Source organism: Leucoraja erinacea, chromosome 2 (assembly GCF_028641065.1).
Source record: "Leucoraja erinacea ecotype New England chromosome 2, Leri_hhj_1, whole genome shotgun sequence".
NCBI lineage: Eukaryota > Metazoa > Chordata > Chondrichthyes > Rajiformes > Rajidae > Leucoraja > Leucoraja erinaceus.
Genome location: NC_073378.1, coordinates 88,717,510 through 88,740,029, shown reverse-complemented (window position 1 = coordinate 88,740,029; position 22,520 = coordinate 88,717,510). Strand labels below are relative to the sequence as shown.

The following is a 22,520-nucleotide window of genomic DNA, read 5'->3' as shown; positions in this document are numbered from 1 at the left end:
GCCTCTCTTTACATACCAAAGTTTTTTGCATTGGTTTTTACAGGTATTATTTTTTTGCTTACCCTATAATCAAAGTATGAAATTCCATGACCCAAAGCTTTCAGTATTGCAACACTGGTCCAGGAAACAGTCAGAAAGAAAGAATTTTCAATCACATTTACACAGATCCTCTCCGAGAGACCAAGCCCATCTTAAACACTTCACTGCCAAAGCATTATTTTGAAGTGGAATTACCATAAAAAACAAAAATTAGGTAATTAAGTGTGCTCAGGTCTAATGAAAAAGAATGAGATAAAGTAGTCATCAGTTTTTGATTATTTTGTCATAGGTTTGTGTGGATAAGAAAAATAATTTGCTCCATCTTTCAAAAAAATCTATCAACTTCATTTTTCCTCCTTCCTATGCGCCTGATTTTCGTTATGTCTTAACCATTTTTCTTTCACTTATATTTTCCATTCAGATCTGGAACCATATTCATGAGATGATGGTCTATCCCACAAGATTAAGGAGGATGTCAGATCAATTTTCACTGCGAACTGCTCTCCGCAAATCCAAATCTTCTTCAGAGAAATCCTGAATTTGAGGTTATTCGTGGAATAAGTTACCTGGGTGTTATGCAGGCTAAGGTTAAGCAGGCTCCCATACCACATGGAATAGAAGTGGAAAAATCTGAAGCAGACCGTACAAGGTCTTTTTTGCAAAGGCTGTCCCACTACTTTACAATGAAGCACTATCAGCTGTCCTGGCATTGCTTCATCGTGAACAACAGTGAGGAAACAAACACCAACACCAAACACCAACAGTGAACAACAGTAAGCCAGTAAGGATGCCATTCTCAAAACATCAATAGAGGAAAGAATGAACTCTCCCCGGCCATATTATCAATTTGAAGGCAAATCCAATGATGGATACTGCTGGAACTAAATAGGGATGCCACACAAAAGTGAACCAAGAGATTTGTGCGTGAGAAATAGTGTCTCACAAATTTGTTATTGAGGTTTTCAAAGAGGCAATCAAGAGGATTGACGAAGGCATGGCAATAAATATGATCTACAGGGACATTAGCAAAACTTTTGACAAGGTCCTGCATAATAGGCTGACCTGGAAGGTTAGATCCTAGGTGAGGTAACCATTTACCTACTAAATTAGTATGATGGTACGAGTCCGAGAGTGGCAGTGGATAGTTGTTTCCATCTTGAAGGTTATATTAATGATTTAGATGAGAATGTAGTGGCATGATAAGTAAGTTTACGGATGACACAATTATTTTATTAAATAAATAAATAACGACGCTGTTGGCGCATAACAAAGAAGGTTGCCTCTTGTTACAACAGGGGTCTAGATCAACTGGGAAAGTGGGCCAAGGGATGACAGGTGGAATTTAACTCAGACAAGTGTGAAATGATGCATATTGGGAAGTTATACCAGGTCAAGGCATACACTGGTTTCTGGGAAGCATTGTAGAACAGAGAGACCCCAGGGTACAAGTACATAGTTTCTAAAAGTTGCAACACAGGTAGACAAGGTGGAAGGCAGCATTTGGCATACTTGCCTTCATCGGACAAGGCATTAAGTACAAGAGCCAGGTCGTCATCTTACATGAGTGTGGTTCTGGTCATCACACTATAAGAAGGATGTGATCAAATGAGAGTGCAGAAAAGATTCACAAGTATGTTGTTGCGGCTGGACAACTTGAGAGACTGGAAAGGCAGCCTTTATCCCCACTCTGGAGCATAAGAGGCAAGGGTGTGAATTTATAAAATCATGAGGGGCATAGATAAGATGGACTGTTACAGACTTTTTCCCAATGTAGGAGAATGCAAAACTATTGGGCATAACTTTACAGTAAGAGAGGACTTGTGTCAAGGGATCTGAGGGGCAACCTTTTCCATAAAGTGTTGCAGCTATATAAAGCAAGCTGCGAGAGGTCGATACAATTGTAACATTTAAAAGGCATTTGGACAGGTACACAGATAAGAACAGTTTAGAGGAATGTGGGCCAAATGCAGGCAAATGGGACTAGCCCTGAAAGGCACCTTGGTTGGCATGGACAAGTTGGGCCAAATGGTTTGTTTCCATGCTGTATAGTTTTATAAGCACCAAAACACAAACACCAAGCTCCGAATTATACCAATGTGATTACAATTGCAGTCACTACATCAATCTCAAAAATCCTTTACAGGGTTGTTAGGGAAGTCATCTTTTCAGATGCATGGAACATTTCAATCACAAACATAAATAAAATACCTCATCTACTGTATCCGCTGTTCCAGGTGTGGACTCCCATATATCGGCAAGACCAAGCGCAGGCTTGGTGAACGTTTTGCTGAGCACCTCCGCTCAGTTTGCCTAAACCTACCTGATCTCCCGGTTGCAAAACACTTTAACCCCCCCCATCCCATTCCCACACTGACCTTTCTGTCCTGGGCCTCCTCAATTGTCAAAGCAAGACCCAGCCCAAATTGGAGGAACAGCACCTCATATTTCGCTTGAGCAGCTTACACCCCAGCGGTATGAATATTGACTTCTCTAACTTAGTTATCCTTTCTTTCCCTCTCACTCCATCCCTCCCCCTTCCCAGTTCTCTGACCAGTCTGACTGTCCATCTGATTACATTGTATCTCTGTCTGCTTTGTTGTCACCTTCTCCTAGCTAACAATAGTCAATTCTACATTTTCCTTGATCTGCATCTCTTTTGATCTCTTACACTTGATCGCTGTAATTCCCTCTCCCCTGATGCTCAATCTGAAGAAGGGCCTCGACCCGAAACGTCACCCGTTCCTTATATCCAGAGATGCAGCCTATCCAGCTGAGTTACTCCAGCAATTTGTGTCTATCTTCAGAGTAAACCAGCATCTAGTTCCTTCCTGCACAATATTCTGATTTGGTTAGGTTGACTCTGAAAACCTAAAGCTCTCAGAGATACTGTGATTGTCATAAGCAATTTGTAGTCCTTGATTTGTCTTAACAGATCTTATGCACTGATTCCCAGAACATTGATAGTACTGTGTCAGTTTGCGTGCTCATGAAACAGACTTCCTGTAATATTTATGCAGGATACCTTCATGTATGCATTTTTAATTAAGATGAATTTTATATAATATGCTGACCTGATCAGTCATGATCATAATCTTGCCATAGCGAAGAGATTTCAATGACTCTGCATCATCATAACTTTTCTTGTACTGAAGACCTACTATCTTGATAATGTTGTTGATTTCTGCATTCTCCATTATCTGCACAACAAAATAACATAAATTTACTGTTCTGGAACTCCCGCCACAGTATTTTAATAACATAACAAACTAAAAGTATGTAACATATACAAGAGGAAACAATATAGAAACGCCTAGTATATGATATGAAACAAAATACAAAATATCAAGTTAGCAAATATTGCTGCAGTGTGTTTCAATAGCAAAATGTACAATACACTAAACTTAGTCCTCCTTTCTGTTATCTATTTAACAACAGAAGTATTGCTAAGATTTGCTAAGATTTATTGCCTTTGAGTATGTTTGACAAACCCAAAACATTAGAGCCATGCTAAAAAGGGAATTCAAGTTACTCATGGTATTATTTAAACAGATCAGAGGAACGTTTTATTTGTCAAAGGATTACAGTGTACTGTGCAATTAATATTATTGTTGCTAAATATCAATTTTGCTTCAGTTGTAAGATTCAAATGCATGGCATTCTTGAAACCAAAGCAGAAGTTAAAGAAATGTTTTCGGCTCCTTTTCAAAAAGTTGTCTTAAAGGATTTAAGAGATTAGACTGGGGAGCGCAATGTGTTTTCTTAAACTTCTGATTGCAAAATCTGGAACAAATTAGAAGATTGATTTGTAAACAGTATGTTCTTCTGCTCTTACAAATCCAATTCCATTAACAGACAGGAAATACACACGTTTCAAATGAGTTGGTACCTTAAAAGCAATTAAATATTGCATGTGACAATTATTCATGCTGTGTTTCTCATGTTTATAAACGGTAGGAGTTTATAAAAAGTAATTTTCACTTGGCCAACTCATTGTGATGCATCACGAATAAGAAATAGAACATTACATGGTTAGATTCTACGTTAATGCCTTAGATGAAGGAATTGTCTGTAATGTAACCAGGTATGCAAACCAGGTTTGTTACATTATGTATGAAAATAAGTTGCAACAAGGAAATCGGTTTACAGAAGTAAGCCTGACCACTCTTGGGCCACACCATTAGCTTTAGTCTCCTTTGTCTCCTTGGTTTCGAGACCATTTTTTTTGGTGCAAACATTCACCAGATCAATTCCTGGGATTAGGACAATATTATGAGAAGTGATTAAATGGATCTCTATTCCCGGGAGTTTGAAGAATATCTGATATTCTTAGTGAGACAGGGTTCTGGGTAGGTTTGGCAGAGAAGTTGCTGTGATGGATGTTTTTGAAAGCATGCAAATGTACAAGACAGTGATATAATCTTAAAAGAAAGGATCAGCCATTTAGGACTAGGAATAAGGACTTTGTTTTCACTCAGGATGTAAATCTTTGCAATTCTTTGTCCTAGATGTGGGTGTTGAGTTATCTAGGACGATAGGAGAATCAAGGGTTGTAGGGATTGGGCATGATTGTACAGAAAAATAGAGCAGACTTGAGGTGGTTACATGGCCTTCTCCTACTGCTATTTCCTAGATTGTTATACTAGGTTAAAAATTAGAGCATGACATTTGCAAAACAGTTATGTTCAAAGGGGAAGTGAGAAAAATTGCAAAAAGAAAGGTATTCATGACAACTTTGTTTCAGATGCCTGTAGCAGCTATCCCATTTTAAACGCCTATTGCAATTCAGATGTTTTATTAGTTACTAGTTCAAAATGTAAATATTTTAAAACTTGCGCATGATTTGCAAGTGCAACAATTTGTTCTGAAATTTGACACAAAAAGATACACCTATTTAACTTTATTCTGGTATTTAAACTAATCTATTCAAATTTAGATGACAACAGGTTCCTCAAAGACATCTTCAGATATTGACTTAATTGTCATGAAAACGGATACATTAATGTGGAATAAATAAAGACAAGCTTTAGTTGTGAAATTGGCATACAAAAATAGCAAATCAAAATCAATCTATCCATCTATCTATAAAACTCTCATCTTGTTTGTATCTATATTTGTACCTATCTATCTATATCTATATAATAACTGTGTGTGTCTGGCTGTGTGGCTGTGTGTGTTTCTGACTTGTGGCTGCCAGCCTTTGATTCGTTGCCACGACAACACCCGACCCACAAACGCCCTGATTTTTCCCATTTCGGTAGAGATTTCACATCATTCCAAGTAACCACTCCTCATTAAATTTCGTCGTACACATTTTTAATAAAATCTTTTGTTAAAGGTTGGAGGACCACGTCTCCCATGGGGGCTACGGGTAGGGAACGGCTGCATTGGGGGAGCAGCCCCAACGGGTCTGCAGTTGGTCTAGTATCTTATTAAAAGTCTCATCTTGTATGTATGCGTGTGTGTCTGTTTCCGTATGTGTTTTTCTACCCTCCTCAAAACGCTACGGGCTAGCATTTAAATGTTTACATAATCTGACTCGCATTTCCCCCCTCCACGTAGTAATCAGGTTCACAAGATTTTATCGTATACTAGACCAAGTGCAGACCCGTTGGGTCTGCTCCCCCAATGGTGTGATTCCCCCAACCCAATATTCCACCATGCACCCGTCTCCTCCAATGGAACTGAAGCCGTTGCCAAATGTAAGTTTCCAGCACTCCCCTGCCTCCCTCAATTGCACCTCCCCTGCCTGCTGCAGCAGTGAAAAGTTCAGTGTTCCTGTCTTGCAACTTTGTTTCGAAGTGTGTTGGAAGCTGATAGGAAGGAGCAGCCGTCAACGAATCAAAAGGCAGGAAGGGATCCGTACTGCAGGCGGACGGATGGATTTGAGTTTTATATATTAAATAATAGATAGATAGATAGATAGATAGATAGATAGATATATAGATAGATAGATATTTCAGAAGTTATTGACGATTCAAGTTTTTTTTTTAAAAAGGCAAAAAATGGTTCTCCCACAAAGCCGTTTCCCAGGACTTTCTAATGTCACAATGCCACTCACAGTGCAGCAATCACAATTTGCTCTCAAGCTGCCGAGTGCCAGAAATGACATCACAATGGGACATTGCCAACAGTAACCGACAGCCTTTTTTTCCAGGAGCTTCCAATGATGATGTCACAATGCCACTCTTTCAAGCTGCTGCCGAGTGCCACACCCCCCCCCGCCCCCCCGCCCCTCACCCGGGTTATTCACACCCCCCCACCCCCTCCCCCCTCGGGTTTATTCGCCCCTTTCACCCTTCCCCCCTCGCTGCCTCAAAAATGCAGCCAACACCCCCCTCGGCTCATTCAACCCCCTCTTCCCCCTACCAATGGTTGATCACACAGGAAAGACTCCATTTTGATCAAATTAATTGGTGTTCATTAACTGAGATTGTGTTCAGGCTTTGCTTTTATCCCGTTTACTTTTAAAAAACCTCTGGTTTTAAAGCGCCTCGCAGTTTTAATCCGTTTTTCACCTCCACCCCCTCACACACCTCCTGCCCACACACACCCCTCCCAGGGCTCAAAATTAACAGTTGCCCGGGTGCCAATGGCCACCTAAAGTCCCGCCGGGCAACCTAAAAGCCCTGTCATTTCGCCTGGCTTGATACTGCAGATACTGGTTTATACCGTAGACACAAAAAACTGGTGTAACTCAACGGGTCAGGCAGCATCTCTGGAAAAAGGAATGTGGTGTTTCTGGTCGGCGGCGGTGATGGCTGTAATGCGAGGTGACGGAGGGTCCGAGCGAATGACGGGCCCGCCCTCATAGCAGCCGCTGCGTGCCACTCCACCAACTGCGATAACTGCATTCAAAACAAACCCTCCCGCACGCCGAGGATGGGAGGAGGGAGGAGGCCCCCTTCCGCCACCTGAAGCACCTGCACCGCTCGGCCCCACACCTTCCTGTTGGCTGACAGAGGAGGGGAGGGGGTGGCGAGGAGATTCCAACTTCCTCCCCTTTTGGCGGCAGACACGGACGGCCAATGCAGTGGGGCAATGATGCCAGTGATGTCCATGGAGCGCTGACCTTCCTTCCTCCCCACCCTCTTTCTCTCTCTCTCTTGTACACCCCCCTTATCCTGGGACCTTTCCTCTCCATCCCGCACTGATCACCCTATCCACCTCGCATTGATTCTCCTTCCACACCCCATCCTTCCTACACTGGTGCCCCAATTCATCCTGTACTGACCCCCCTACCCATCCATCCTGCACTGCTCCCCCATTCATCCTGTACTGATTCCCCCCATTCATCATGCACTGACCCCCCCCTCCCCAATCCATCCTGTACTGATCCTCACATTCATCCTGTACTGATTCCCCGCATTCATCCTGTACTAAACCCCTCCACCCATCCTGTATCGATCCCCCCCCATCCATCGTACTGATCCCCACTGACATCCCCCGCGCTTTCCTCTCACAATGTTACCTACTCCAACCACCATGCACTAATTCCCCTGCCTCAATCAATCCATCCATCCCACAACGATTGCCTTCACCCCCCCCCCCCCATCTATCCCCCGCCCAATGCACCGATTCACCCCCCCCCCCCGACCCTACTGCGCTGGAAATGTCTTCAGAGTGAAATTTGACTATGTTTGATAATGGAATGCAATCAAATGTGTTTTAATTCCCAATGTTATTATTTGTTTTAGTCCATAAAGATGGATTCATTAAATTGTGAACACGTGAAACATTAAAACCGCAGTGTTCGATTGTCACTGCTCCTGTTGACACATTATTACAGAAATCATTTTAATGGCAAAATCAATGCTCTTAATATGGAGTATCAGTACTGTAGTTATTTAATGAGCAACATTCACAACCATATGTTGGATTGATCCAGGTTTTACTTCTAGTCGGTCATATGCATCCAAATTTTTGGTCAGACACGACGGCAATTGGGGCAATTTTAATGTAATAATTGTGAATTCTGACCCCCTTCCTTCCTCCACCCCACCCTTCTCTCCCCCTCTTGTACACCCCCCTTATCCTGGGACCTTTCCTCTCCATCCCCACTTTTGATCAATTCCCCTGTAATTCCCCCCATTTAATGTTCCCCAATCTCTGTACTGATCCTCACATTCCCCTGTACTGGATCTCCCCCTCCACCCATCCTCTATCCCCCCCCCCATTCCCCCATCCCCCTCGCTTTCCTCTCACAATGTTACCTCCTCCAACCCCTGCCACTAATCCCCTGCTCCTCAATCAATCCATCCATCCCTTTGCCTTCTCACCCCCCCCCCCCCCCCCCCATCTATCCATCCCGCACCGATTCCACCCCCCCCCCCCCCCCCCCCCCCTTCCCTACTGCGCTGGAAATGTCTTCAGAGTGAACATCCCCCCCCAAATGTGTTCCATTCCCAATGTCCCAATATTTGTTTTAGTCCATAAAGATGGATTAATTAAATTGTGAACACGTGAAACATCTCCCGCAGTGTTCGATTGTCCTGCTACTGTTGACACATTATTACAGAAATCATTTTAATGGCAAATCAATGCTCTAATATGGAGTATCAGTACTGTAGTTATTTAATGAGCAACATTCACAACTATTCGTTAAGATTTATCCAGGTTTTTTACTTCTAGTCGGGTCATATGCATCACAAATTGGTCAGGAGATATTTCAATTGAAATTTTAATGTTAATTCTGACCCCTCTCCCCTCCACCCACCCCTCTCTCCCCCTCCCCCTCCCCCCCCCCTCTCTCCACCCCTCTCTCATCCCCTCCCCCACCCCTCTCCCCTTCCCGCTCTCCTCCCCTCCCCATTCCCCACTCTCCCTCCTTCCCCCTTTTCCCCTCCCCAATCTCTCCCACATCTCCACCCTTCATCCTCTCCCTCTCTCCATCTCCCCCTCCCCTCTCCCCATCTCCTCCCCTCCTTCCTCCCTCCACCCTCCCCCCTCCCCATCCCCCCCTCCCTTCCCACCCATCTGGTTAGTGTGCATGTGCAGCCTCAGCGTTGGGGGGAACAGACCCAGTGGGTTTGCATTTGGTCTAGTATCTATATTACTAAATCTCTGTTCTTGACCGGTTTCGGCTTTCTGTGCTGCGGTTTACGAGAGTACGCCGCGACCTACGGCCGTCATTTTTGGCCACCTCGCTCAGAGCCCCCCTCCGCCGCGTGTGTGCCGAGGACTTTTCCCATCGATGAAAATTGACAGAGATATTAATGTTTTTACAACATTCCCCATTCTCTCTGCTGCCCCTGCTGGAGGGAGGGGGAGCGACTATAAAACCAGGAAATGGTGTGCCTCAATCAGTCTCTGCAAGTGGTGTGCCTCAATCAGTCTCTGCAAGTGGTGTGCCTCAATCAGAGCTTTGAATGACACTGACAAATGTCTACAGCACTGTGAGTACCCTTAATTTGGTTTGAAAATGAAAATATAGTTAGAGGTAAAAAAGCACTGCCTGCAAATAGTTGTTTGGTTTGGGTTGAAGTAAAAAGGCACTCTCTCCCCCCCCCCCCCCCCCCTCCCTCTCCCCCCCTCCCCCCCTCTCTCTCACCCCCTCCCCCTCTCTCTCTCTCTCTCTCTCTCTCTCTCCCTCTCTCTCTCCCTCCCTCCCTCTCTCCCTCCCTCTCTCTCTCTCCCTCTCTCTCTCATTCTCTCATTCTCTCCCTCTCTCCCTCTCTCTCCCTCCCCCCCATTAGCGTGAGTGCGAGAGGGGGGGTAGTTAGTGTGTGACGCTGCATGCCGCCTCCCCCCACCCACAACCACTAGTTGGGGGAACAGACCCAACGGGTCTGCACTTGGTCTAGTATATTACTAAGTCTGATGTTGACCACTTCCTGTTGTTCTATATATTGATTTTAGAAATAACGCTGCCACTTACGGCTGTGATTTTTGGCCATCTTACTCAGAGTCCCCCTCCGCTGCGCAGCACAAGAGGATTTTTCCCCATCGATGAAAAATAAAAGTTATTAGTGTTTAATAAAAGTTGAGATTCTCTATCCTGAAGGCCACGCCCCTTCCGGAGGGACTACAAGGCTCTCACTTAACTTTTTTTCCCTGTTGCCAGCCGGGCAACCTTGGCAGCTTTTTAGTTTGCCAAATGACAGTTTAGGTGGTCATTTAAGACTGCTTGCATGACGCGTGCGATAATGTGCTCAGCCGAAGTGCGTAGTTACCAGTCGGAATTATGCTCAATGAAGCATTCACATTTTATTTCTGCTTCAAATAATGTCACAAACTAAAAGTATTCACCAATCAAGACATGATATATCCCACAATGACATGCAGCAAAATGATAAGACAATATCTCAACTCTTTTTACACATTGCAATTAATGCAATTTCTATTAGTTCTTTCTACTTCCAAACTAAAATGTGGTTGGGTTATCTTGTCTTGTCAGCCTTTTAGAAGGCAACCGTGGCTGACAAGAAAAGTCAGGGATAGAATAAAACTAAATGAAAAGATGTATAACACAGCAAAGAGTAGCCGGAAGACAGAGGATTGGGAAACTTTCGTAGGTCAACAGAAGGAAACAAAATGGGCAATACGGGCTGAAAAGAAGTAGTATGAAGGGAAGCGGGCCAGGAATATAAATAAGGACAGTAAAAGCTTATTTAGATATGTTAAGGGAAAAAGAGTAGCAAAGTCAAATGTGGGTCCCTTGAAGGCAGACACGGGTGAAATTATTATTATGGGCAACAAGGAAATGGCAGAAGAGTTGAATAGGTACTTCTGATCTGTCTTCACAAAGGAAGACACAAACAATCTCCCAGATGTACTGGAGGACAGAGGAACTAAGGGGGTAGAGGAACTGAAAGAAGTTTTCATTCGGCGAGAAATAGTATTGGGTAGGCTAATGGGACTGAAGGATGATAAATCCCCTGGGCCTGATGGTCTGCATCCCAGGGTCCTCAGGGAGGTGGCTCTAGGAATAGTGGACACATTGGTGATCATTTTCCAATGTTCAATAGATTCAGGATCAGTTCCTGTGGATTGGAGGATAACTAATGTTATCCCACTTTTCAAGAAAGGAGCGAGAGAGAAAACGGGGAATTACAAACCAGTTAGCCTGTCTTCGGTAGTGGGAAAGATGCTGGAGTCAATTATTAAAGAGGTAATAATGGGGCATTTCGATAGCAGTAAAAGGATTAGTCCAAGTCAAAATGGATTTATGAAAGGGAAATCATGCTTGACTAATCTTCTGGAATTTTTTGAGGATGTGACAAGTAAAATGGATGAAGGGGTGCCAGTGGATGTAGTGTATCTAGACTTTCAGAAAGCCTTTGATAAGGTCCCACACGAGAGACTGGTAACTAAAATTAGAGCACATGGTATTGGGGGTAGGGTGTTGACATGGATAGAAAATTGGCAAGCAGACCGGAAGCAAAGAGTAGGAGTGAACAGGTCCTTTTCAGAATGTCAGGCAGTGGCGAGTGGAGTGCCGCAAGGCTCGGTGTTGAGGCCGCAACTGTTTATCATATATATTAATGATTTGGAAGAGGGAATTAGGAGCAACACTAGCAAGTTTGCAGATGACACAAAGTTGGGTGGCAGTGTGAACTGTGAAGAGGATGTTAGGAGGTTGCAGGGTGACCTGGACAAGTTGAGTGAGTGGGCAGATGCAGTATAATATAGATAAATGTGAGATTATCCACTTTGGCGGCAAAAACAAGGGGGCAGATTATTATCTCACTGGGGTTAGGTTAGGTAAGGGGGAGGTACAGCTAGACCTGGGTGTCCTTGTACACTGGTCACTGAAAGTTGGCTTACAGGTACAGCAGGTAGTGAAGAAAGCTAATGGAATGTTGGCCTTCATAACAAGAGATCAGCGCAGGATGAATGGGGGGGTGGGTCAGTACAGTGTGGATCGGAGGGTCTGAGCAGGATGAATGGGTGATCACTACAGGATGAATGAGGGGATGGTGCAGGGTAAATGGAGGGTGGGTCAGTACGGGATGGAGAGGAGAGAGAGAGAGGGAGAGGAGAGAGAGGGAGAGAGGGAGAGAGAGAGAGAGAGGTGGGGAGGAAGGAAGGCCAGCGCTCCTCGGACAACATCGCCCCGTTGCCTTGGCCGTTGGGATCTCCTCGCCACCGCCTCCCCTCCTCCGCCAGCCAACAGCAAAGTTCGGGGCAGAGCGGTGCAGCTGCTTCAGAAGGGTCGGAGCGAATGACGGGCCCCGCACAGCTCCTCCATCTCCTCCTCCTCCCTGATAGCGGCCGCTGCTTGCAAATCCGCTAACGGCGCTTTCAAAACAAACCCTCCCGCATGCCAAGGCCTCCCCCTCCCCCTCCTCCTCCCTGCCTCGGCGTGCAGGGAGGGTTTGTTTTGAAAGCGCCGTTAGCGGATTTGCAAGCAGCGGCCCTTATCAGGGCGGGCAGAGTGCGGGAGGAGTAGACGGAGCCGCAGTCACGGCCGCTGCTGCCGTTGTGCGGAGCTCGTCATTTGTTCCGACCCTTCGTCACCCCGCACCTGGTATCTTTGCCCCGCAATACAGCCGTGGCCGACACGAAACGTCAAGTTCCATTTCTCCAGAGATGCTGCCTGACCCGCGGAGTTATTACAGTTTTTTTGTGCCTATCATCGGTATAAATCAGTACCTGCGTGCCAAGCCGGGCAAAATGAGTCGGCGTTTAGGTTGCCCGGAGGCACTTTGGGTGGTCAATGGCACACGGGCAACCGCTAATTTCGAACCCTGGACTATAAAACCCGGAAGTGTTGAGTGCCTCATTCAGTCCCTGCAAGATGGGGGAGCGAGAGGGTCACGTCTCTCAGCCTGAGCTGTGAATAACACTGAACACATGTCTGCTAAACTGTGAGTGGTTTTACTGACCTGTCAGTGTCCTTAATGTAGTTTGAAAATATAGTTTGGAAATGCTAGAGCTGTGTTGCCTTTGATTTAGAAATGCTAAAGCTGTGTTGCCTTTGATTTAGAAATGCTAAAGCTGTGTTGCCTTTGGTTTGGATATGCTAAAGCTGTATTGTCTAAAGTTGCCTTGCCTAATTAAAGTTGCCTTGCCTTCTATATAATTAAAAGTCTAATCTTGACCACTTCCTGTTTGCGCTTTATATTGATTTTAGAAATCAGGTGCCGAGGATTTTTCCCATCGATGAAAAATAAAAGAGTTATCAGTGTTTAAAAAATGTTGCGATTCTCTCTCCTGTCAATCATGCCATGAACGCCACGCCCCTTCTGGTGGGAGGGGCGAGGGACTATAAAACCCAGAAGTGTGGGCGTAGCTCAGTCTCTGCTAGATGGAGGAGGGAGAGGTCACGACTCGCTGTCTTTAGTGGCCTTGCACCCTGCTTGAAATGGTATGAAACTGCACTTGAATTTGGTGGCCTTGCACCCTGCTTGAAGTGGTAAGAAACTGCACTTGAATTTGGTGGCCTCGCACCCTGCTTGAAATAGAATTTCAAGGAATAGCCGTGAGTGAACTGCCAGCCAACCAGCCGTGAGTGAACTGCCAGCATAGCAGGCTTGAGTGACTGAGCCGCCAGCCCAAGAATATATTCGGCCCACAATGTCCATACTAGCGCTCCAGAAAGCCCCCCCACCAATATTGCCATTGGTGGAGAGGTGGAATATTACGTTGGGGGACCAGCCCTCCCGTGTGATGCTAGGACCCAATGGGTCCCACTTAGTCTATTTCAAAACTAAAAGTCTCTTCTTGTATGCGTGTGTCTGTGATTGAGTGAGCTCAAGGAACTACTCCAAAACAGTAGACAATAGCACGTACTCACCATTGACGTGGTTGTTTATATCAAGTTTTGTTCACATTGATGTTATATTTTACAAGTTATCACGTTTTTAAGTTTACTAAATTCACTTCAACACTTCAGTGCTGGCAGTTGCAGCTATAATGTCACAATGGGATCTCACAGTCCTTCACCCGATATTTGCAACAATGGTGCCATCATAGAACACTTAGTCGTGGTCCTGGCAGCAAGTGATTAAATAGGAGGGGAAGGGCCATGGGAAGTGGAATTGGAAGTGCTGGGAGAGGCAGGAGAAGTGTAATTGGAATTTTTATTTTAAGTCCAGTGCTGGGGGAGGCAGGGGAGTGGTGAAATCTTACATTGGGGAACTGGTTGCGTTGGGGGACCAGGCCTCCTGCCAGGGCTCTGGGTGAGTGGTGGAATATTGCGTTGGGGGAACGGGTAAGTAGTGGAAATGGGTTGCGTTGGGGGAACGGGTGAGTGGTGGAATATTGCGTTGGGGGAACGGGGCCCACTTGGTTTATATATTACTAAAAGTCTTGTCTTGTTTGGACGTCTGTCTGTCTGTCTGCATGCGATCTCAAGTATCTACGCCAATATGGTACACAATAGCGCAAACATTTTTGCTCCACGTTACTCACCATTGACCTGTGGTTGTATCAAGTTTTGTTTAGATTGATGTTATATTTCACCAGATTGGTGTTATATTTGCATGCGCGGATACCGGTCCAACAGCACATTCGCGGGGAGACGCCATCCGTACTGCCTCACCGGAGTCATTTTCAATTGTGACGCGGCTGACAGGCGTCCCCGAACTGCGCAGGCACAGATGGTCGTATACGGGTACATACTTTTTTCCTGCAAATCATCCCGCGTGCCGGATTGGATCCGTGCGTGTGCAGTTGGGGCGGCAGTCGCACATACCAGGAAATTCCCCGTAATTATTTAATTTCCCTAAAATTGCCCAAAGACAACCAGAATTTCTCGAATTTCGGGTAATTTCCTTCAAAGTGGAAACACTGTCTCACAGTCCTCCAATCACAATGGAATCTCATTAACATACGCTGCCATGAACATTCCGACAATGACATTACAATGGGATCTCAGCTGCCACCCACTTTACTCACCTTTGTCCCATGGTCGTTCGTGTCAAGTTTGATGTTATATTTCACAAGTAATTGATATTTAATAGTTGGATCGGAGATTCTGGCAGTTAGTAGCTATGACGTCACAATGGGATCTCATAGTTGTCCAATCACAATAGGATCTCATTTACATAAGCTGCCAATGACATCACAATGGGATAAGCGTGTGGGGGGGGTTAGTGTGTGTGTGTGGGGGGGGGTTATAGTGTGGGGAGGGGGGTTAGTGAGTGTGTTGTGGGGGGTTTAGTGTGTGTGGGGGGGGGTTAGTGTGAGTGTGGGGTGGGGGTTAGTGTTTGGGGAGGGGGTAGTGTGTGTGTGTGTGTGGAGGGGGTTAGTGTGTGTGTGGGGGGGTTAGCGTGTGTGTGGGGGGGTTAGTGTGTGTGGGGGGAGGTTAGTGCATGTGGGGGGGGTCGTGATTGTGGGGAGGGGGTTAGTGTGTGGCGGGGCTAGTGTGTGTGGGGATGGCTTAGTGAGTGTGTGGGGGGTTATTGTGTGTGGGGTGGGGGTTTTCACGTGGGAAGGATTGATTGCCGTTTTACAAAAAAAGATTCCAGAAATTTCACCCCCCCCCCCCCCCCCCCCCCCCATGTAGGGATTGATTTGCTCCGGGGAACCAAGTCAAGTCCATTCATTGGCTCCGGGGAGCACAGATGCCGTCCCGCAACGTTTTACAAAAGGATTCCAGAACTTTCCTCCGACGCCACCCCCGGGTGAGTGATGGATTGTGTTGGGGAAAACGGTCCCACTTGGGCTGGTATATATTACCAAAACGCTCATCTTGTTTGTTTATACATTTGTTCCCAAAACTCTGCCAAAACGGTAAACGATAGCGCTACAGTTTTTGGCCCACCTTACTCACCATTGTCCTGCAATGTGCATTAGCCAAGTTTCGTTCAGATTGATGTTATATTTTACAACTTATTGACATTTAAAACTTAAATTTACTTAAAACAGCATCCCCACTTGCCGGCTGCGCATGCGCAGTTGGAGGAGGCCCGTCAGGCGCGTCACAATTGAAAATGGCGCCGGGTGACGTGGCAGCAATGCAAAATGATGCCGTTTCCCTGCGGGTGCGCAGTGGGCCCGGTATCCGCGTGTGCGCAGTCGGGGCCAGTGCCGATTTTCAGATCGCCATTTTGGGTATTTTTCCCGCCTGTACTTGCCTGGCCCATGGGTATGTTTTGTTCTATTTTACAAAGGCCTCCATGGGTCCTCTTTTCACTTTATTAACTTCAACTTAATTTCTGCCGCCAATGACACAACACTGCGGGCCCGTCAGTCGTGCCTACACAGTCGGGGGCCATGGGTGAATGGTTGATTAATACCCGCACGTGCACAGTGGGCCCGGTATCCGCGCGTGCGCAGTTGGGCCCTTTGCCGATTTTCATATTGCCATTTTATTTCTCCGCCTGTACTTGCCTGGCCTCACAACGGTGACACAACGGCTCCACGGATAAGTATTGTTCTATTTTACAAACGGCTCCTCTATTCACTTTATTAACTTTAACAATTTCTGCCGTCAACAGCACAACTTTGAACGCGGCAGTCGTGCCTGCGCAGTGTGGGCCTGTCAGCCGCGCGTGCGCAGATTGGTGGAATATTACTTTGGGGGGAACGGAACCCAACGGGTCCGCGGTTGTTCTAATAGGAGTATAAAAAGAAATCTGAAGTACAAACTTGCTAATATAAAACAACCTGCAAACTACATGTGCTTAGGAATTTTAAACGCACTTTTTTATCAAGTACGGCACTCACTCAAATGCTTCATTCACAATTGTTTTTACATTAAATAGATTTGCATACGAGGTCAAAATAGCACATTCTTCATTCCAAGTTAATGTATACAATGCAATTTGACACTACTAATGTGAGATCATACCTGTTTATGTGAAGCCTCCCGGACATTGAGAATTTTACCCCTCAGAGGGAATACACCATATCTATCACGGCCAATTACACCTAGACCTGACACAGCCAAGGATTTGGCTGAATCTCCTTCTGTCAGAATCAAAGTACAGTCTGTCGAATGCCTTCCACCTGTTAGAAAAATATGCACGTCCTTTAGTTTACATGTTAAAAACTAATGCTAAATGAATTTTCGAAAGTGTTTTGCACACAAATATTTGAAGGGCCTTTTTTAAACCACTGTAGTTCTGATTTTTTTTTTTAATTCTCCAAAGACTACTTTATTTTAAACCAAGGATATGATAAATTATGTCATCAGTGTTCTAGCAGAATTGAAAGCAAAAGCACTTACTGTACCTGCATCATTGGCATCATCCAATTTTGGAATGCCTTTAATTTTGCTGTGTTTTACTGAGGAACACTTCTTGTTAAGTTGGGTCTGGGCTTTAAATTTTACCCAATTTAATATACTTTCAACAATGCCACAGTTGTTTGCCTGGAAGGACCAAAGAAATTTTCATTCCTTGTAAAACAATGTAGAAAAAAAAACAATCCATTCAAGAAATATCTATTTCATTTTAACAATACAAAATGCAATAAAACATAAAATAGGAAACAGGAGGAGTAAAGCATTTGGCTCCAGTTTTCTGCTGGATCCTCTTAGCTCTCCTTTTCCCAATCCAATCATCTAACTTATTCTAAATCAACACAATGATCTAATTACAAAAATATCTTTAATGAATCTGAAAATGGCATTTATATAATTTGTCTAAAACCTAGAATATTCCTGGAGGGGGAATGAGCAGGAACCTATCCTTAACTAATGAAGAGGGAATTAAAAACTTGGAAGAAATGCTGGCTATGAGAGTACTTTCTAAAACCCCAAAAAAGCAAAGGTAGAGTTTTAGAGAACAAGTTTCAGAGTAAAGCAAACACTGCTACCAACCACATTATCTGGATAACCGTGAAAAAAAGATGAAAGGCAAGAGGGGCAAGTAGCTATAAGTAAATTCAAACATGAATATCTTGAAGCGATTAGAAAGGTGGAAATTGGTGATGGTTAGGATACGAGTGGTTGATCTAAGATAAAATTAAGTTTATTGGAGTGAAGGATGTCACAAAGATAAGTTTAGTTCTTCACAGATTGATATCTGAAGCTAAACAAACCAGTTTTGTACTGGATAGGATATAGCTTTGAAATCAAAACAAGAGTGAGGATTTTTAACTCTGTTTCAACTTGACCGAGTTACTGCCAACCGCAGTGAAAATAGTAACAAGAAAGTCAAGTTTAAGTTTTGAAACAAAAATATTTTTGCTTTTGTCTTCGCTTCCTAGCTTAAGTTAATTGTCTGTGTTTGGGGGTGTGGGGTAAACTCAACAGAGAATGATAGTAAGTAACTCCACTTGGTGGCTTTAACAATGTAAAATATGAACATATCTATGTTTAAATATATTGCTTTAGGTTATGCCACTGAAAACCAAGTAACAATCAAGGTAAGAAGCATGGTACCTGTGCTATGTATTGCTACTTTGCAACATTTAATGATGCTCCAATGAAAATGTGGGTGAGAGTGGAGCTATGTTGAGAAAGGAGGGTGATCATCACAGAATGTCAGTGATGTGGCATGGTAGAAAGTGTTTGGAGGAAGTGTTTGTTGGCCTGAAAAAAATTCTACTACTCAAAGTCCACAAACCAGTGCTGGAAAGTGGATATTACACGTTTACCCTCTTTTTTACCTGCAGTGTTTCCAGAGGTCTGATGAACATTAAGTAGGAAATCCTATAAAAAGAGAAGTAAGCAACCTCCTTGAAAGATTTAAGCCATCAACCCGGAAATTATTTGAATGAGAGTTAATTAACATCAAAAGGTGACAGGTTGTGAGTTCTAGTTCAGGTTAAGAACTTTAACCCTAACCAATGTCCCCTACCTGTACAAAATGTATGAAATCAAAGTTGTACATTTTGACAAATTAACATCGAAATACTAACCCCCTTGAAGAACTTCTCGGTAAGTACGCACTTGGATCCAAAGTTCTTTGGCTGAATAGTCATGTTTTCTTTTGTTTGTGAATCAAATGTTGGGTTTTCAATTAGACAATTGACAAAGACCCATAAATGATTTTTTACCTTTGCAAAAGAAAAACACATCTGAAGTTATCTTCGTTCTCAAATTTGTTTATTTTGTCAAGTTTTACTAAAATTCTACTAAAAACATACCTGAAACGGTTTTACTGATACTCCAGCCTTGTTTTTCTTTTTCACCACTTCAATCAACTTACTTACAATCTGGTCTACCACATAATCAGCATGTCTACCACCCTTTGAAAACAACATCAAATTTTGAAATATTTTTAATTTGCAAGAAAGTTAGGCGAGATCTTTTAAAAAGCATTGTTTGATAATATACCCTTTTTTAAATACTGACCTTCGTGGTAGCAATACTATTTACAAAGCTGACTTGCTGAAAGCCTTTCTCACTCATGGTCAGACACACCTCCCAGCGATCATTCACTGCTTCATGAACCACCTTTAGTGCAATGCCAGTCTCATCCAACTTATCTTTGACATAAAGATCCACATAACTCCGGAATCCATTTATCTAAAAGGTTAGCAAGAACACAGTTCAACATACATTGCATACCATAAAAAAATAGGAGCAGAATTAGGCCATTTGGCCCATTAAGTCTGCCCCACAATTCGATTATAGCTGTTCTATTTTCCCCTCTCAACCCCATTTATGTCTGCTTCCAAGACCACTCCTGGCAGCTCGTTCCAAATATGCACCACTCCATATAAAAAAAAGAACTTGCGCAACATATTTTCTTTAAACGGTCTCACTCTAAACTTAAATCTATGCGGTTGAGAATTTGGGATTTCCACTCTGAAAAATGATTTGACTGTCATCTTCTCAATGCTCTCATAGAGGTTTATATAATTATCAGGTCTCCTTTCAGCCGCCAGTGTTCCAGAGAAAACAGTTTAAGTTAATACCCTCTAATCCCAGCAACATCCTGATGAAGCTTTTCTGTGCCCTCTCCAAATCCTCCACATCTTTCCTGTTATAAGGTAAAGGCTGTAGGAAGGAACCACAGAAGCTGGTTTATGCCGAAGAAAGACACAAAATGCTGGAGTAAATCAGTGGGTCAGGCAGCATACCCCTCCTCCCTCGATTCCATCCATGGACCCCAACAGTCCTTTTAGGTGAGCCAAAGATTCATTTGCACCTCTTCCAGCCTCATCTACAGTTTCTGGTGTTTCTGGAGTGGGGTCTGATAGATCAGCGTGACCCCAGTGTAGATTTGGGAATTATTTCACTGAACACGTAGTCCGCCTTGGCCTACGTGATCTCCCGGTTGCCAAACATTTTAACTCCCCTTCTCATTCCTACACTGCCTTGCGCCTTTTCCACTGTCAGTGAGACCATATGCAAATTGGAGGAACAGCATCACAGATTTGACTTGGGGAACTTACAAGCCAGCGGTAAGAAGGTGGATTTATCTAATTTCCTTTTTAACCTCCCTCTCTACCCACAGTCTCTTTTCACCCGTATCCCTCTGCCGACTTTATATTTCACTCTTTCTTTTCTTTCCCTTTGTCTCTTTTTCACCTCTAGACTTTATCACTAACGTTATTGACCTGCCAATCACCATCTATCACTTGCAACGCCTTACCTTGCTTCCACCTCTTTTTCAACTTTCTTTCCACGACAGGTCTGCAGAAAGATCCCGACCCAAAATATCACCTGTCCATTTCCTCCCCAGATACTGCCTGATCTGCAGAGTTTCTCTAGGACTGTATTTTTTGGTTGAGCATTCAGAGCTTATTTTCCTTTATTGTAATTTTTAATCTTCTCTTATTGATGCTTTTCCCAGACCAACAATTTATGATTCACATGTCTTTTCAACTCAGTTTCACCCTGCTTGTATCATATTGTTTGAACCCGCAGTCTCACATTGTTTTAAATCTTTTGGCCTCCACCCTTATTTGGTTGTCTAAAATGCCCCTCCCCCACTTCAGCTGAATTAAAAAAAACTTGTTTTATTTTTGACTTTTCCCAGTTCTGAAAAGGTCATCAACCTCAAACACCAGTTGTCTTCTCTGTCCAAAGATATTGCCTGACCTGGTGAATATTTTTATCTATGGACTATTCCAAAATATCCGGCAAAAATTGCAATCTAAACGTGCATTTAATAATTACTTACTGGCAATTTCTTTCCATTAAGCATGACTTTGACTCCTTTACATGACCCAGCTACATCGTAAGCTCTCCTCGTCAGAAGGGCCACTATATCTTTATCCAGTTTTTCCATCTTAAATTTTGACAGATCAGGATGGAATGTAATACATGTGTAATCATCTCCATCAAAATATTTAATCCTTGACTCAGATGATTTGTTCATATTATTTGTCCACGTCTGCATTAAGAAAATAAAATGTTTTGAAATATTTTAAAATTTAATTTTGTTCATAGATTAGGCACAAATTTAACAAATATCACTGTATTTGCCTTATGGAAGTTACCTCAAGAATGATTGCACACAAAAAATTCATGTGATCTGCCGTTGTTAATAGGATAATAATTATAGAAGGTCACATACAAAATATAAAGGATGAATTAATTACACATTTTTGTAGATGAAACCAGGGTCCGATTATCAAAATAATACATTCCTCAGCATAAGGACGAGTATTCCAAACTTAATGCCAAATTCAATAAAATGCTGGAAGATTTAATGAAAATAATACAAGCACAAGCTCTAAATCAGCAACAACAAATATATCTAAATAAGATTTCAGAAAAGCACAGCAAGAACATTTTTGGCTATGGGTGATTTTTTAAGAATGAATGTGGGAGGAGCTTAAACAGGTTATATTTGGGTAGAAGTATTTATTTACCTCCCTTGTCCTTTGCACATTCATGTATTTAGCACAAAACTCCAAAACGTCAAAATTTAGATTCAACAAATATTTAAAGATAGTTAGATTGAGTACGATTCCAAGTATTTCACACAAACTTGAGAAGAGTACCCATGTATGCACCTGTACATTCTGAAGAGCTTAAGCAGGGTTATGTGGAAAAAACTGGAGAAAAGACAGTGAAGATTGGTGTGGAGGTTTGAGTATTTGGGCACATAAGTGTGAACAAAAGGAAGATCAGGAGCACACATTTAAATTTTAAAATTGTCATTTGTGGTACAGTAGAAAAACATGAAATTTGTATTTGTTCTCATATTCCTGTACAGTATGTGTTATCTCTCTGCTTTGGCAGTCACTGACTAGAGAAATAAAACATTTTGATGTAACAATACACCAATACTCATGTTTGTACAGATAACTCCTAACAACCTAACCCCAAATGAACACTATGAAATGTACCCATATTTTTATCTGGTGCAACATGTCTAAAATTGCAGAGTGAATCAAACTATTTCTTGGTTTAGTTTATTGTCACCGAGGTACTGTGAAAAGCTTGTGTTGCGTACTAACCAGTCAGCAGAAAGATAATACATTATTTCTGTTATGTGTGCAGCTTAGTCAAAGATCTACACCTGCTCTAGAAGGAAAAGGGATCAATGGGAAATCATACTGAGGTGTAGGCAATAAAATAGCATGGCTCAGTTGGCGGCTCTTTAAGATTTCAATAGAAGGTTTGGGCCATTATAATAAACCTTTGTTATAACAGACCATAGGGAGAGAGGGGGGGGGGGGATGATTGTGTC

At 43.3% G+C, this 22,520-nt stretch overlaps 1 protein-coding gene across 7 annotated transcripts in view; it reads right to left on the bottom strand.

Moving 5' to 3' along the window:
* The window catches only part of top2b (DNA topoisomerase II beta), a 110,763-nt gene that overhangs the window by 69,183 nt on the left and 19,060 nt on the right, over positions 1–22,520 (bottom strand). For all 7 annotated transcript variants that reach the window (XM_055660517.1, XM_055660532.1, XM_055660484.1 and 4 more), the window contains 7 exons: positions 21,003–21,215; positions 19,226–19,399; positions 19,018–19,119; positions 18,790–18,927; positions 17,158–17,296; positions 16,775–16,932; positions 3,111–3,236 (listed from right to left, as the gene is read on the bottom strand). In XM_055660517.1, coding sequence (XP_055516492.1) covers positions 3,111–3,236; positions 16,775–16,932; positions 17,158–17,296; positions 18,790–18,927; positions 19,018–19,119; positions 19,226–19,399; positions 21,003–21,215 — 1,050 coding nt within the window. The remainder of the gene's footprint in view (positions 1–3,110; positions 3,237–16,774; positions 16,933–17,157; positions 17,297–18,789; positions 18,928–19,017; positions 19,120–19,225; positions 19,400–21,002; positions 21,216–22,520) is intronic.